This window comes from Lutra lutra, chromosome 6, assembly GCF_902655055.1.
Source record: "Lutra lutra chromosome 6, mLutLut1.2, whole genome shotgun sequence".
In the NCBI taxonomy this organism is placed as follows: domain Eukaryota; kingdom Metazoa; phylum Chordata; class Mammalia; order Carnivora; family Mustelidae; genus Lutra; species Lutra lutra.
In genome coordinates, this window is record NC_062283.1 from 135,222,309 (window position 1) to 135,239,039 (window position 16,731).

General features: G+C 37.2%; 2 protein-coding genes across 4 annotated transcripts in view; both read right to left on the bottom strand.

Annotated features, from left to right (window-relative positions):
- The window catches only part of HS3ST5 (heparan sulfate-glucosamine 3-sulfotransferase 5), a 150,363-nt gene extending 141,595 nt beyond the window's left edge, over window positions 1-8,768 (bottom strand). Inside the window, exon 1 of one of the 3 annotated variants that reach the window (XM_047734486.1) lies at window positions 8,754-8,768. The gene's annotated coding sequence lies outside the window, so the exon portion shown is untranslated. Of the gene's footprint in view, window positions 1-203; window positions 375-8,753 lie in introns of those variants that run through there. The other 2 variants (XM_047734487.1, XM_047734485.1) reach the window with 2 other exon arrangements.
- LOC125101678 (SKI family transcriptional corepressor 1-like) overlaps window positions 1-16,731 on the bottom strand; it is a 139,712-nt gene that overhangs the window by 342 nt on the left and 122,639 nt on the right. Inside the window, exon 3 of the mRNA XM_047732023.1 lies at window positions 16,135-16,322. Within this exon, the coding sequence (XP_047587979.1) occupies window positions 16,151-16,322 (172 nt within the window). The 3' untranslated portion in view covers window positions 16,135-16,150. The remainder of the gene's footprint in view (window positions 1-16,134; window positions 16,323-16,731) is intronic.

Consider the following 16,731-nt stretch of genomic DNA (forward strand, 5'->3'; position numbering starts at 1 on the left):
CGGTTTATGATTTCTTATTAACAAGTACATGAACTGGATCAAACTCTTTTACACATCATTTTCAATATGGTTCAACATTTTGGGGGTCTTCTAATTAGACATGTTTACTTTTGCAATTTGATTGAAGAACTCTCAATTTTCTCTATCTCTGAACATTTAAGCAATACATTGCCTTGAGTTTTTAACTCCCTTCGCTTACTCACCACAGTCAGTCCATTGAGCCCTTCTGTTAGCTGTTTTGTCCTTCCAGCTCCTCTCCCAGGCATCTGTCTTCTGGCCTGCAGATGCTGGCCTTCTCAGCAGCTTCCTCCCTTTCCCTCATAACGTGTCAGTCTGGGCTATTTCCTCTATATGCTTGTCCCCAGATATCTCAGGAGAAGATGCACTTCCAGTTGTAAAGGTCTTAGGGTCTCCTGGGGCACGAGCTGAAACACAGGGCTCCTTTGTGGCCTAGGAGAATCAGGCCAAACCCCTTGGTTGGCATGCAAAATCTTTCACAATTTTACCTCGCTGACCTCCCAATCCACCTCCGTCCCTTCCTCACAACCTCAGTTTCCATGTGGTGAACTCAACCCTGTCAAGTTGCCCGATAAGCTTCTTCCCTGTTTTATCTACTTGACCACCTCTTTCTTTGCCTGTAACTAAATCCCAAGCCTTCCTCATGGGCTGTACTGCTCTTCATTTTACTGATAGCGGTGCTTTTATTTATTTATTTATTTATCTTTTCCCCAGGACTCTTCCTATTCTCATGGCTTGCCTCACCACCCTGTTTTTCTCTCCCTGGAAATGTCCTTATCTTATCCTCGGATATCCAGGTGCCCCTTTATGAACGTTTATCTTGTCAACTGGAAGTAACTTTTTTCCTTCTCGGAACATCTGAATGTATTAATCTACTCCTTCCCTATAGGATGTATCCATTTTTAAGCTTCTAATTTGAAATGAATTTAGGCTTATAGAAAGTCTGGAGTTCCCAATATATCCTTTAATCAGATTCTTCGAATGTGAATCTCTCACGTAACCATATTGACAAATGAAGGAATTAATACTGCTATGATACTTAACGGTTAAATCCTAGAGTTTATTTGGGTATCATCAGTTTTTCTAGTGATGTACTTTTTCTGGTCCAGGATCCAATTCAGGATCACACATTGCATGTAGCTGTCATACTACTTAGCTTCCTCCGAACTGTGACAATTCCTCAGCTTGTCCTTACTCTTTATGACCTTAACAACTTTTTACCATATAAAATCATCACATTTGTACATGTGTATTCCCTCACTCTGCCCTAAGTTTCCTGAAAGGATGTGTCACTGAGACATGTTTTTATTCCCAGTAGCACATGATAAGAACTCAATAATTACTACTTAACTATGGGCCAGAAAGGATTAGAAAGAATAGTAACAAAATCTATGTAACGAAATAGTGAGCTGTGTGCTATGGTAACTTCAAGTTATTATAAAAGTTAGAGGGCAAGACTGCAAAACTTTAAGACACAAAACTCTCTTTGCAGATACTGTATCTAAGCCCATCTTCCCCAGGTGCCAAGAGCAGAAATCACTGGAGCTCATCACGGTGCAGGGATCCCTGGTGGCCAGCCGGAAGGGTAGATGCAGCCTCAGTCTCAGCATCTAGCATGACTGTTGTCGGATCTCATGAAAAACAGACCTCATCTGTCCTTTGCACTGTGCACAGATCACTGAGCTAAAGTAATTCCTCCCTGCCTCTCTTAACACCTGGGTTTCTGACCTGTAGCTTTCTGTTGAGAAACTCAGGACAGAGAACGCCAATCTTCTTGCCTGGAACCCTGAATCCCAGCTGGCTTCTTTTCTGGTTCTCCCTACAAGTGACTGATAGTATGTCCTTGAGGCCCCATACCATGATACCACAACTCACCTACTCTTTGGTATCTCCAGTTCCCTGGATTTCCTGAGTGTGATAACCTATCTGGCTCTACTGTGACCACTCCTCTAAGAAACCACAACAAGGCTAAGCTGACAAGTCCGTGCTCTTTTTCATGCTGTCATACCCTATGGTTGCCCTCCTTGGTAATGGAGGCTTCTTCTCCTTTCCTATCAGTTCCTACTGTAAGAGTCCTAGCATATTTCAGAATCATGCCCATTCCCCTTATGACTCAGATATGCTATTATTTCACTTTGTTACTCATTTCAAATTATTGTGGTATCTGCCCAAATTGACACTTTCTCATTAGTATTGTAGAGACTGGAACTGTGCTCCCCCCCGCGCCCCCAACACTGCACTTGTTAGCTTCTGCCTGCCAAAGAATCCACTCATCTCCTGGGGCCACAGAAGCTTTGCTTTGTTTCTAAGGGACTCTAATTACTGACAGCTGAAATTCCTTAATTTCAGTTCTACCCTGCATTAGCTTCAGATCTTTCACAAAGATCCAGAAATAGCCTCTGACAGGTTCGAGAGAAATTGAACTGATATCTGCTGGGTTTTAACCGGAGCATTGCTGCATAATTTTTCATTTTTCTTTGGAAGGTCTTACCACAAAGGGAAAACATGCCTAGTAGGGTCCCACAGAGGTGTTTTGACATTAGGCTTAATAAAGCATGAAGAACTCATTAATAAATAATGTTCTGCTAGGTTAACAAATAAAGCTGAATGCACTGGCTAGACCCTGGAGTAAATCAAATCATGCATGCAGCCATGCGACTTGTTAACTTGCCATGGCCTCTTCACAATGTCTGGCACAGCCCAATTCAATGAGGCACAAATAAAACCAGCATTCTATGAGTGCATGCACCTTTGGTTATGATGCAGACTGTCATTTTTTTTTTCCACACTCTGTGGGCCCCAAATTATAAGCAAACCTTCACTGATGTTGATCAGGAGGCATTCCACTGATACATTTAATTTTCGCTAAAAGGAAGGTACCACTCCTCAGCCTATCTACCTGACAGTAGGCACAGGTATATCCTCCCATCTCATATCTTTTGTCTCATTATCTACAGTGAGCTAGAGAAAGGGTTAATGTGTGCACACAGGCTAGTCAAAATGGTTACTGATGAACTCTTAAAAGACCCAGAAAACCTTCACGGGCATCCAGAAACAGAGAAAAGAAACATCCTCCATTTTAAAAAAAGAAGAAAGAAAAAGAAGGCAGGGAAAGGAAAGGGAAAAGGAAAAGGGAAAGGGAAGGGGAAAAGGAAAGGAAACGAAAGGAAAATGAAAAAAGGAAAGAAAGTGCAGTGCTCCTAAGAGCTCTTTTCCTGGATTCTGAAGGTTGCTGTTTTTTAGCTGGAGAGAGATTCCTGCGTCAATGAAAGCCCTCTCCCACTCCTGCCCCTCCCACCCACCCCCCCACCCCGCCCCCCGCCAGCAGTGGTGGGTGGGAGGGAAGCTATGGTACTTCAGGCAGTTGGATTTCTCTTTGGTTCTCTGGTGCTGAAGGCAGCTGCCGCTTCACCAAGCTTTTCTCATGATTAAAAGCTGATGGACAGCTGTCAAGTGTCAGCTAAGCATGACTCACTCCAGCTGCTCAACAATCTGGAGGGACACAGTCTCCTGCCCCACACTCGTCTGATGGCGCACATTCACCACTCACGGGTTTAGCTGGAAAGCCAACCACCATGTAACACAATGCAAACATTTCCAGGCACCGTTTGATGAAACAACTTGTTGGGTGGGTTCGATTTCAACTCAAAGGGCTTGCCAACCATGCCCATATGCACGGATTTACACATCTTGCCAGACCTTTTATGTGGTTATGATGACAAAGTCATTGAGTTGCCATTTAAATTCTGCTCCAAAGCTGTAGATTTAAAGCAACCACTATCCTGAGAGCAAAAAATATCCCATTAAACGATCTTACTTGAATCTTTTCACAATTCCTGGATGCTTATATATATGTACATAATATGTAGACAGCTGTAGGATGATATAAAGTTATATATTTATAGTTTCTTCATTTCCAAGTTTATGGAAACAATGAAAATGAAGGAGCGGTCAGGGTTCAAAGTGCTGCATTTCAAGATTTTATTTTTGGGAAGAGAAGCCGTGTGGCATAGTAGAAATGGGACTAGTTTATAGCAATCGAGCCTTACGCAGTACTTCCATGACTCATCCCCTTTAGCCCCAGTCATTCTCTGATGCTGGCAACATTACCATCTGCACTTTACATAGAGGAAATTGGGACTTAGCAAATTGAAGGTGTCCAAGGTCACACAGATAGTGAGTAGCAGAACTAGGGGTTTAAATTTAGGCAATCTGATTCCAGAGTTCACATATTCTTAATCCACTTATGGATGGCTCCCACCACTCACCAGGGACAAAATGGGAAAACCCCCACCCCACCTCCAGTTAAAATGAGATGCTTTTCAATGCCAAGGTGCAAAACAAAATCAGAAAGAATATTTTCATTTTATTACCTGAATAAGTAAGCAGCTCTAGCTTCAGTAACAAATGTCCTTGACATTTACTCAGATATATATTGGTTTGAATAATTTCCTTCAGAAAAGAAATAATACTCGAAACCCCAGTGTTGAAAATTTTGATACTTTTGAAAAAGAGGAAAGCTTGGTTGAAAGGGTGTGGAGTCTTTCAGTAGGTATTAATTTTGAAAGAATGATGTCATCTCCTGATGTGCTGGGAGTGAGCTGGGATTCACACAGAACACCGTGAAGAAATGGGAAAGGGATACCTTGATTAGGCCTTGCCTGAGATGACATTATTTGATCCCTGTTTGGAATCAACCACTTAACTTGCCTGTGTTGAGTTCAAATCACTAGGAAATACACATGAATGCAACTTTGGGCATAAGCTTTTGTATGCACTGAGCTATTTACATATAAAATACAGAAAGAGAATTTATAATGGCCATCTCAATCCATATAGAATTCCTAATTATTATTAATTCGGTGTAATCTGACTTCCTTCTTTTGCCTCTGTGTTTTTACTTCCCCAGTTAGATTGAAAGCTCTTTGTGGGAGGAAACTGCATTCGGTATTTCTTTGTCACCCTTTGGAAAACAATTCTACTTTCCACAGTAAGTGATTTATTATGCAAGTCTGAACTCTAGACAAAAATGTGTAAATGCAAATGCTCATTCACAATAAATGTGGTGCCTCGAGGCACTATTTCTAGCTTATAAGTATTTGGATATTATATTACATGATATAGTCTGTCAAACCATACTTTCAATCATAGTACTTTATTTTTACCAATTTACATAATGTGTGAAAAGACAATGAAAGGCAAAGGTGCATTCAATTTTATTCACCTTAAGAGACAAACTAAGACACTCTGATCACCTAGGCTTACTTAGAAGGGAAAGCTGGTCCACTAACTCCTTTGGTTATCAGAGAACAATTCATCTAAGAAGTGATTAAAAATGGGAAAAAAAACCCCACATTCCTTTGGGAAAAGAATATGCAAAAAATGTGGTGCCTTCTAAATCACATAAATATTCATGGAAGGGGGAGAGGAAAAAAGGGATAGACATTTCCAAGGACATCAGTAAAGGCTTCAGACAAAATGAATCCAATCAATCAAAAATAAGCATAAATCAGTTATTTTCACAGTTTCCTCCCTCTTTGATAATCTGAAATATACTAGCTTTGTGTTTTCTTAAACATCCTTTTCTGTTATTGTTGAAAATATTAAATAATTAGTCTAAAAGGCTTAATGCTCGAATACTAATGATCAGCCATCATATTAATAAGAACCAGATGTAGTTTTAAATTATAATTTCCAATTAACTTTACCTATTAGAGAAGACTTTAACTGAACTGTGTTTTGAATATCAGAACAGATAGAAGATCCAGATTTTAGCTTTTTAGTCTTATGGGATTTACAAGTGTACAGTAACAAGTAAAAACTGGGTAAACTGTACAGTTAACTTCATTCACTATCAGACAAAACCATCAAAACCTTGATAAGTTCACAAGTACTCATTAAGCCTGCTGGACCCTAGGTATTTACAGCTGTTTTTCATAATCATCATCATCAATCATTTAGATCCTTGTACCTACTGCTTTACATACTTTTTTATTTACTTAAGATTTAAATTATATTGGTTTAATAAATGGGATGTCTGGAAATGCCTATGAAAACTCTATTCTGTGCCTTGAGAAACCCGAATTTTGTCATTATATAAAGCCATGGTTATATCTTTCATTTCAAGCAAATTTAGAATCCACTTACAAGAACCAAATGTACAACATTTTAAGATGTATTATAATGCTTAAAGTAGAAGCTGTCTTAGAAAATTAACTGATACTGCTTTAATTGTTTAAAATTTTTTTTTTTTTTTTTGCATATGAAACTCCCTGGGCTTAACAGAAAGAATTTTTAATGCTTTTTTGTTGTGTTTTGAATATATTGCCACCCTGCTCTATTAAATCTACTGGAATTATTTTCCAATCAGTTACATAATTTTCTCTTCTGAGGGTTCATAGAGTTTTCACATGACTCTGTATCATTTCCTAGAGACACCAAGGGACCTAGAGCCCAGATGCTACTTATACTGTTTTCTAAACTCAGCATTTTACTATTTATAACTTTCTCCTTCCACAATTCACTGAAAAATAATACAGTTGTATTTCATTTGTGCTCTATATACTGATGAATAGGTAAGTAATTTCAAGACTTTATAAATAATTTCACTTATTTTTTTAAAGAAAAACTCTCAAAAGATTATTCTAGTTTTTTTTAAGTCACTTCTGGTATTGGTATAGCAGTTATCAAATATAGGAGGCCATTCTGAGAGCTCAGGCACACTTACAGGTAAGATGACTTTGTGGAATTCAAAGGTATGGTTGGTCAGTGTTCCTTATTTTTTTTTTTTTTTTAGATTTTATTTATTTATTTGACAGAGAGAGATCATAAGCAGGCAGAGAGGCAGGCAGAGAGAGAGGAGGAAGCAGGCTCCCTGCTGAGCAGAGAGCCCGATGCGGGACTCGATCCCAGGACTCCGAGATCATGACCTGAGCCGAAGGCAGCGGCTTAACCCACTGAGCCACCCAGGCGCTCCCAGTGTTCCTTATTTTAAAGGAAACATTATTTTAGTAATAAGCACTGGAAAATCTCAGGTAGAGCGATGTACCTGGCAACATACTTGATTTGGATTTTAAAGAAAGGATTCTGATCCCAGTTCTCCCACTATCTGGCTTCCTGGACATACCATCTAGCCCACACAAATGAAGTCCCTCTTTGGGACTCCGTTTTCACACCTGCAAAGTGTAAGCAGTTGGAATACAATTTCTGGGATCGCTTCCAGCTCAAACAGGCTGTGATGCGAGAGCACTGGTAGTTAGCACTGATAGTATATGAGAATCAACATGAAAATAATTCTTAAAGTGGGATCACAATATGAATAAATTAAAAATGACTATAGGTTATTTCTTTAATTTTTGACATTTTTATTTATTTATTTATTTTTAAGATTTTTATTTATTTAAGACAGAGAGAGAGCAAGAGTACAAGCTGGGGGGTTGGGTTGGAGGAAAGGCAGAGGAGAAGCAGATTCCCCTCTGAGTAGGGAGCCCAATGCAGGACTCCATCCCAGGACCCCAGGATCATGACCTGAGCCACAGGCAAATTCTTTACTGACAGAGCCACTCAGGCACCCCTATAGGTTATTTCATTTAAATATGCACTTAAATTTAGAATTCAATCCTCATTTTTCTGAGACTCAAGTAAGAATCTTATTTTAAGTGTCCATAACTAGATACTTCCAAAAATCCAGATTAATTCTAAAAGTAAATATATTTTTACCTAATGTTTGGATCTTTTTGAACTAATGTGGCATTGCTTAACATCCCTGATAAGAATTATGGTTACAGTGATACCATAATTTAAAATTACTCCATAAATCATAAACTTTCAGGACAAAAGACAAAAACATTAAATTTAATGTCATTTTGTATTCTTCATCATTTGAACCCTGGAAATTCCACGGCATTACTTGGAGGGCATTTGTTAATTAGATCGCCCATAACAAAACCAGGCAAAGAACTCCAGTGCTAACACTTAGGTAACACACAAGGTTGACTGCTTTAGTTTGGCTTAATGCTAAGGTAAAGTTCTCAAGTGTGAGTGCCAACGCATGGAGGCTTGTCATTAATGTAAGAACATTTGGAAGAGTCATCGAAGAATGATTCTACCCTCCAAGTCTAATCCACATACTCTGATTTTAAGTCAGCCAGACTGAACACAGAGAAACATCTCCTGAAGAGCTGGTCCTAATACAGAAGTATCAGATGTGGTCCCACTGCCATGCACCCTGTCCTGTCATTACCCCCCTGCCTGTCTTACCTTTTCTTTTCTTCCTTTCAGGCCTTAGTGAAGTCTATATACTATGACATAATTCACTTACTTGTTACAATTCATTAGTGTTGTGTGCATGTACCCCCCTCCCAAAATGCCACATTTTGTTCACTAATGCATCTTAAGTCCTAAAACAGCCTGGTACTTAGTAGTCATTAACCAAAGACTCGTTGAATGGAAGAAGAAATGAAGTTTGCATTGGATTATAACCTATCCAGCTAAAGGGCCTCATTCTCACTGGAATCACTATACTATGCATAAAAAACAAACACTTTCCAAGCCAGTGTTGTTTATAAATTTCATACTTGGCTTGGCTGGACATTTACTTCCCTTGTTATAAAAAAATCAATCCTTAAAGTTGGCAGTGTTGACCAGACACGAGGAAAATACAGTGGTCACGGCCTCGTGTTTATATACCTTACTCACGAAAGAAGAACAAAGAGTAGAAGAGCAGAGTGAATTACCTGGGCACGAGCATGAAGGTAGAACACTTTGTGGTTGTAAAATATCAGCTCAGACACTCCTCTCATCTGTTTGGTTTTAGCCAACTTGATGGATCTGACATCTAGAATTTTCTTATTCAGACCAATACCTTAGTAATGTGTGGTTTCCATAGTTCAACTTGCATTTATTACAGATGTGGTTATTCTGATATCAGCAGACAAAAGAGGAGAACTGAGCAATCTTTACTATCTCAAACAAAAGTAAGGAAATTTTGGCCCACATAGTTGAGGCTTAGTAAGAGAGAAAGAACTTAAACTGGAGAAAATTTATGTAAATTAGAAAAAAAAACTCTGCTCTTTAGGAAGAAAATGGTATTCTGAAATATAATCACTTCATTGAAATCTTTTTGCTGAACTAATATATCATAAAGGCCACTGTATTACATTTTTATTTTTGAGTTTTTTTCTATTTTTATCTTAATAGGAGTGTCACCTGCTAGCATACATGACATTTCTTCACAATTTTAGGTCAGAAAAAATTAGCTTTTCTTCCCCCACCTAATTTTTCATGCTCTACAAAGTTTGCCATCATAAACCACTCTGCATTTATTATAAATAGGTATCACATTAGAAAAGCTGTTTAACTGTATTCCATTTCACTTGTGAGGCTAAGCAGCTTTGCATGGTAACTAAGTTGTGTTGCTGGGACGATGCTTGGAGGTTGTGTTACCCTGGAACTGAAGTTACCTAGATGTGCCCTACTGGACTCAGGAGTCTGTAGAATGAGGGCAGGAAACCTGCTGGAGGAGGATGGGAAGCTATTACAATCTGCATTCCTAAATGGAATGAAAATTTTTGCTCAGCAGAAACCTCTCGATGGCAAAAACTCTGAAATTATATCCTGCTGTTAAGAATACCTGTTGGGGTGGGAGGAAGATGAACAGTCCACTTTTCTTCAAGTCAAATAAGTTTAATGTACACATTTACAGTCATAGTGGAACCTACAGTTTGGTTTGTCTCCCAAAGACAAGCAACTTGAAACTCCCTTATGCTGATAATGAAAAAAATTATTGTCATAGCCAAGTACTTAATTTTTGGTTAATAGGTGGTTTTGTCTTTGACATAGAAATATTTTCTCTTGGAGCGCCTGGGTGGCTCAGTGGGTTAAGCCTCTGCTTTCGGCTCAGGTCATGATCTCAGGGTCCTGGAATCGAGCCCCACATCGGGCTCTCTGCTCAACAGGGAGCCTGCTTCCTCCTCTCTCTCTGTCTGCCTCTCTGCCTACTTGTGATTTCTGTCAAATAAATAAATAAAATCTTTAAAAAATATATTTTCTCTTGAAAATAAATTTCAATGCAAGTGTTTTGCTTTATAACAGGGAAGATGACTTTGTGGACTTAGTCCAACACCTAAAATGTGGACTACAGCTACTTCTTGGGATGTTTTTAGAAGTTAGGGCTATTTGCTGAACAAACTCCTATGGTAGCCCTGAAAACTATTATTTATTTGCGATTGTATATGTTCATTATATGAGCATTCACTACAAAGTTCCTCTTTTGTCTTAATTAATGCTTTTTGGCCCTAAATTTCACCTTGGCTTTTCTAAATATTTTTTTATAAAGATTTTGTTTTTAAGTAATCTCTAAACCCAACATGGAGTTTGAACCCACAAGCCCAAGGGTCACATTCTTTACTCATTGAGCCAGCCAGGTTCTTCTAAATTTCATTTTTTCTCATATTAAGATTCTAACTCCTAATGTCTTTAAATTGCATTTGCCTACCTTCATTTTCAAATTTTTGAATAACTTTGTTTTGGACCCATCCTTGTATGCAAGCTGAGAATTTAGTTCTGTACTGTGATCTAATCGAAAATAATACTTTCTTTGAAAGAAATAAATGTATTTCCATGTATTAATATGAAGGATGTGACAGGATATTTTTTCATAAGATTTTAAGTGTTCTGTTAAAGGTTTTGAAAACCATTATATGGTCTGTTTGCCTTGTTTAATATTTATATATAGTTTCTTGAGCATATTTAATAGGGTGCATATTTTCTTCTAATTTATAACTTTGTAAGTTCACATAATAACCAACATATGGAGTTTGTAACTTCACGTAATAACCTTGATCTTCTACATCTTTAGAATATTTTTCATTCCCTATGATGAGTACAGAGAAGTTCTTTTCTTCTTCCCTTCCCTTCTTCTCCTCCCCATTCTTTTTGGCCCGGTGTTGGACAACAGCATGACTTCTCAGTGTCTTTTTTTTTTTTTTTTTTTGGACTCTTAAAGACTTCTATAACTTGATTTGTCAGGTTTAAAGGATATCCACTGATGCCTAGATATCGAGAATAAAGCAATAAGCCAACTTACCGCATGCACCAACTTATTGCTGTTGCGTCCTCCTAATTTTTGTTGGTTGCTTTAGTTCTGTAGGACGTTATACTTGTATGCTCTGTCCCCCTCATCTACATACGTATTTCAAATTTAGTTTTACGGTGACATAGGTTTAATGCTCATGATCGGATTGGTTATTCTGCAGTCAACTCTTGGTTTGATGGACTCTGTCCTCCAACAGTGGCCCCCAGGAGGGCTCACTGATAAGAGCCGTTCCTGAGTTCCTCTATATTCAGAATATTTGCCTCTTGCTTTTACACTTGAAAGGTAATTTGGCTGGTCATATATGCCTTGGGACCCACCTTCTTTCCTATGATGACAGTAAATTCATGATCTCCCAAGGCATTTTATTTCATTGTTAGATATCTCAACTGTAACCAAGTGAGTTTTGTTTCTTTTTTCCTTTTGTAACTTTTGTTCTCCTTGAGAACTTCCAAAGGAGCAGCCTGTCTTCCCTGCCACATAAATCCCCAATCTAGGCTAAAAGTATCAAATCAGTGAAGGAGAGTTAGGCCAAAATGTCTCCAAAAAGCCTTTTTAGTAGACTCAATGATTTGTTACTCAGTAACGAATTACATCTTCCTTGCCCTCCTCCTTGTGCCGTACCCAAGTGCTGTTTTAAAGCAAGTTATAGGCGGCCTGGGTGACTCAGTGGGTTAAGCATCTGCCTTCACCTCAGTTCATGATCTCGGGGTCCTGGGATTGAGAGCCACATCGGGCTCCCAGCACAGCTGGGAGCTTGCTTCTCCTTCTCCCTCTGTTGCTCCCCCTGCTTGTGCTATCTCTCTCTCTCTCTCTTTCAAATAAATAAATAAAATTAAAAAAAAAAAAAAAAGAAACTTCTTAAAAGAAAATAAAGCAAGTTAGAGTAATCCTTTCAGAGATAAAAGGGACCACTGGGATCATCTACTGCAAAGGTCTTATTTTAGGATGAAGAAACTGAAGCCCAAGGAAAGGTAGAGAGAGTTCTCTAAGGTCATGCCATTGCCAGGAAGCTGAGCGTGACCTTGAATCCCAGAGAATGCCAGGCAAGGGTTCTTTTCCTTTCACCAACTCCTCCAAAAATACAATGATCAATTTTTGTGTGTGGTGAGAACATTTAAGTTCTTCTCTCTTACATGAGCTGATGGATATGTTAACTAATCTTACTGTGGTAATCATTTTGCAGTATATATGTGTACCAAATCATCATGTTGTATACCTTAAATGTACATAATGTTTATATATCAATTATCTCTAATAAAGCTAAAAAAGATACAATGATCAAAATTGTTTCATTGCACCTAAAGAATTTAATGTACGTCCCATGACATACAAAAATCTACCTAATGTCTGGTTGAAAATTATTATTTCATGTCTCATTCTAACTATGTATGGAGTGACTCATGCAGGATAGCTGTACTAGAGAATTTTCAGTGGGTTTATTGTTCATTTACATTACATAATTACATAAATTGTCACTTTCATTTTCTGTTTCTTGAAATTGAGGAACTTCAGATAAATGTAGATTTAGTTTTCTTACCCCAAACTCTCTAAGCCATCATTTTGAAATCAAATTACACAGTTTATGCTTAAAACATAAGGGCCAGATTCTATCTTCAAATATACCACCCACTCTCTAACAGCAGAATTTGGCCCTAAAAACCCATTAACAAATATTGTCATTAAACTAAAGAGCTAATTACTTTGGATTCAGACAGAGTGAACAAAATCATAGGCCAACCGCAGCTGGTGGTAATAATGGTGAGACTAACCGTATGTTACACTGGAGATTTAAAGAACAAAGACGTATTAACGCTAATGTAACCAAACATATAAAATTATCCTCTAAATGGAGAAAGCTATTATAGTGGAAAAATTCTTGAAAGCACATTGGAATTATCTGATACATGAAATAAAGGATAATTCTAAGGAATTAATTGTCATAATTGGAAGTTATCAGTATTTAATGAAGATAGAAACTTGAAAATTTTAGTGTCTTGCAATATCTACAAATGAAGAGTTATATCTAAGAATCATTTTCTCTTATTGGAAGTACTATCCTCACATTTAAATCAGTTTAAACTACAAGATGCAAGAGATTTGCTTTATGGCTATTTTAAACAAAGGTTATCAGGACTACCTTATAGTTCTATAAAAGTAAATTTCCCAGATAACTGAATATTTTCCCAACCCTTGAAAAATATTTTTAAATTACATTAATAACACATAATTTAGAAAAAGTTTTACATACCCTGAAAAGCAATAAGAATCAAACACAATTTATCAGTTGAACATAACCATTAATAGTATTTTGCTATATATCATTCCAATTTTTTTCCTATGCATCTGTTGCTTTTTTAATAAAAATGGGACTACATCGAAACATGGTAACTTGTTGCTTTCATTTACAGTGTACTACGAGCATTTCGCCCACATCAATAATTATACTTTTACTACATAAATTTTAATGACTTAGCAACTTCTTAAATTGAGAATAATAAACACATTTTAATCTTTTCAGGTATCTCACAAATATCATTATTATACTGTTTCATAATAATGCTAACACTCTCCAGAGACTGTTACACAGTAAATCTTTCTCCTGTACGAAATGGCCCCATTGTTGGGGCTCTACTGTTCTATAGCTGTATCTGACTTTAGCTCTTTTCCTCCTTCGATATCAGAGTTCCATATAAAGCTGACCAAAACTAAAGTAGACCTAACTTGGCTGTTTTTAGATTAATGACATGAAAGATTATCTACTGACAATGAAAGTAATTAACGATTTTAAGTTGAATTATATTAATAAGAACTCAGGTATTCTCTTCACTTCTTCAACCTTCATCTTGGATGACAATTTCCTTCTGGCCTTCCTTACCCAAAAAATCATTATTGAAAAACATTTGCTAGGTCTGTCTTGTTAAAGAGTCACACCTTGCCAGACTGATGTTGACTGTTCTTTGTATTAACCTTTTACACAGAAAGCTTGCAAGAGAAAAAAATGCGATTCTATATGAGGGGACCAGACTAGGAAGAACTTAATGGTCCATTTCTGCTCTAAAACTTTATGCTTCTATTCTTTAACAAAGTTTCTATAATTTATTCTTTTGTTGTATATTTGCCTCCTGAGTATGGAGCCTGTCTCACTCAGGTTCCCTGAAACTATACAGTAAGTTTTCTTTAGGGAGTCACAACTTCAGAAAAATATGCCTGTGATAATGAACGTGACTCACTTGAGAACACTATTTCATTCTCTTTCCACCTGCTCCTCTGCAAAGGAAAAAGGAGAAGAAAAAAAAAAGGCAGAAGAGTATTTTCTATGTTTCTCTGAAATAAAGGTATTACAGAAGATTTGCACTAAAAGCTTTATTAAATCTTACTTGAGAACTTCTTTGAACCATAAACTTGTATGGTACCTACTTGAGGATTTTACAGTTTGGGTTCTATAAATTTTAGGATTTTATCATCAGATGTGGCAGTGAGAGCATTGCCTATTGAGAACAATACTGACAACAAATGGATGTGAAAATTCATTATTACAGTTAATCTAATTCTGTAATTGTCTAGATTACTTGAAGAAAGTGCTACCTTATTTTATGCATGTCTATATTCATTTTCTTTGTGTAATACTAATAACTAATATGTGTAGCTAATTGCCACTATGGGGATATACTTTTTTTTAATTAGGATTTATTTTTGCCATTTGATATTTTATTGATAAGAAACCCTTTACAATATGAACACATGCACACAAAAATTGAGAGAGGGAAAAAAATGTCTATAAGCCTGAAATTCAATCGGAGGATTTTAATTAAAAATCTCACTCTTCACTATGAAATAGGATCATGTTGTACCTTTAAGGAACCATCACAATTTCAGTTCTGAATCTGCGTCTACTAATCACTTTTATCACTGGAGCAAAAAAGCAAACTTTACATAAACTTTAAACTGCACATAATAACGAAGAAATTGCTAAATGAGATAAAGAAATATAATAAGGTGATATTCAAGAAATGTGCATATAACCTGCTATAAAGATATCACATGATTTAGAAGTTTTTATCCGCAAAGGACAATGAGTAGCTAATGGTGTGTTAAGCAGATTTGTTCTCTTGAAAATCGAATGCGGAGTTTTCCAAATGAACAAAAAAAGAAAAAAAAACCTTCAACAATGAAAAAATGCTTAGCCAACCCTGGTAATTCACTCATTATTTCTGTCTTCTTAGAAAGTTCTTAGAATTGATCCAATAAGTATAAACATCTGAATAAATTAAAACATTACAGAAAATAGAGAACCAGCTAAAGACCGCAATGAGCGCACGCTCACTCTGAAAGCAAGATAGGGACTCCTGGGACTTAGCCCATCATACTGAACTTGAAAAAGGTGTACAGAGAGCACTAACCATTCAGTTTGGGGGATCAAAAAAGGAGCAGTAATTTAGCAACTCTGTGCTAAATGTGCTTTCCTTATCTATTCTTGTAGCTGAAGGAAACAAACATAAAAACCCCATTTAATATAAGTTTGGACAATTAGAAGTATATCGTTTTGAACGTCAACTTCAGCATTTCCCAAAGGACCAAGACCCACCTTCATCAGGATCATTTGGGGTGAGTATAAAATGCAGGTTGCTGGGTCACATCTGAGGTGCAGTGCATCTAACTCTCTGCGAAATATGGCCAGGAATCAGAATTTTACAGACCCTCTCCCCCATCCATGTGACTGTCACTCACATTACTATTTGAGAGCCACTGCAATTACCACGATTTTTTGTTTGAAACTGATGATCAGTTATCGAAGTTTACCACTGAACCCTGCTTATATTTACACTGATATGACATGTAACAACTTTTACAGTTTACGTTTTATTTTCCCTTCTTGCTGTGGAACTATACATAGATGGCTATTTTCCCCATATTCAGTAACTGCTTTTAACTTTTGTATATTTTGTAAAATATATTAAATATTCACTTTTGATATAATTAAGAGTACATAGCAATGTGATTTCCTTCCAAAATTCACTTACCTTCAAATCTGTATGCTTATTCAGAAAGTTCTGAGCAGATACGATGGAAATTTCCAAGACTATATGCAGTGGATTCTCTAATTTCCACGTATTTCAAGGCTGGCCAACGAGACCCCAGAAGAAGACACCAGAAACGCCATGGAGAAGGTAAGACACCAATGCCGGAGCCTCTGGGCACCTGGTTATCTCTGAACAGAACAGAAAAATAAGTAGTCAGTCACCTGAAATTCATAGAGAATCTGCTATGGAGAAGGTTATTTTCAGTAAACTGGCAGTGTTACTAAATTTAAACTTGGCCTGGGTTTGCTGCTCCCTGATTTAGCACAGTTGTCATTTAAAATGTCCCATCATTGTGAAGGCAGAATTGCATGATGCTACTGCCTACAGAGGACTCCGGTTGAATTCACGTGGCTTTAATTGACTATTTCTTCTAAACATTGCATCAAGTGGTATTACTAATTTTATTTTTGATATGCAAATGCTAGATTTTGGTGCTGAATTTCTTTCTAAGTCAAGGTTGATGAGTTCTCTTGGAAATACATCCTTACATGAGCCTCTCTCCCACCCCCATAAGAGATAAAATGTGATGATACTTTT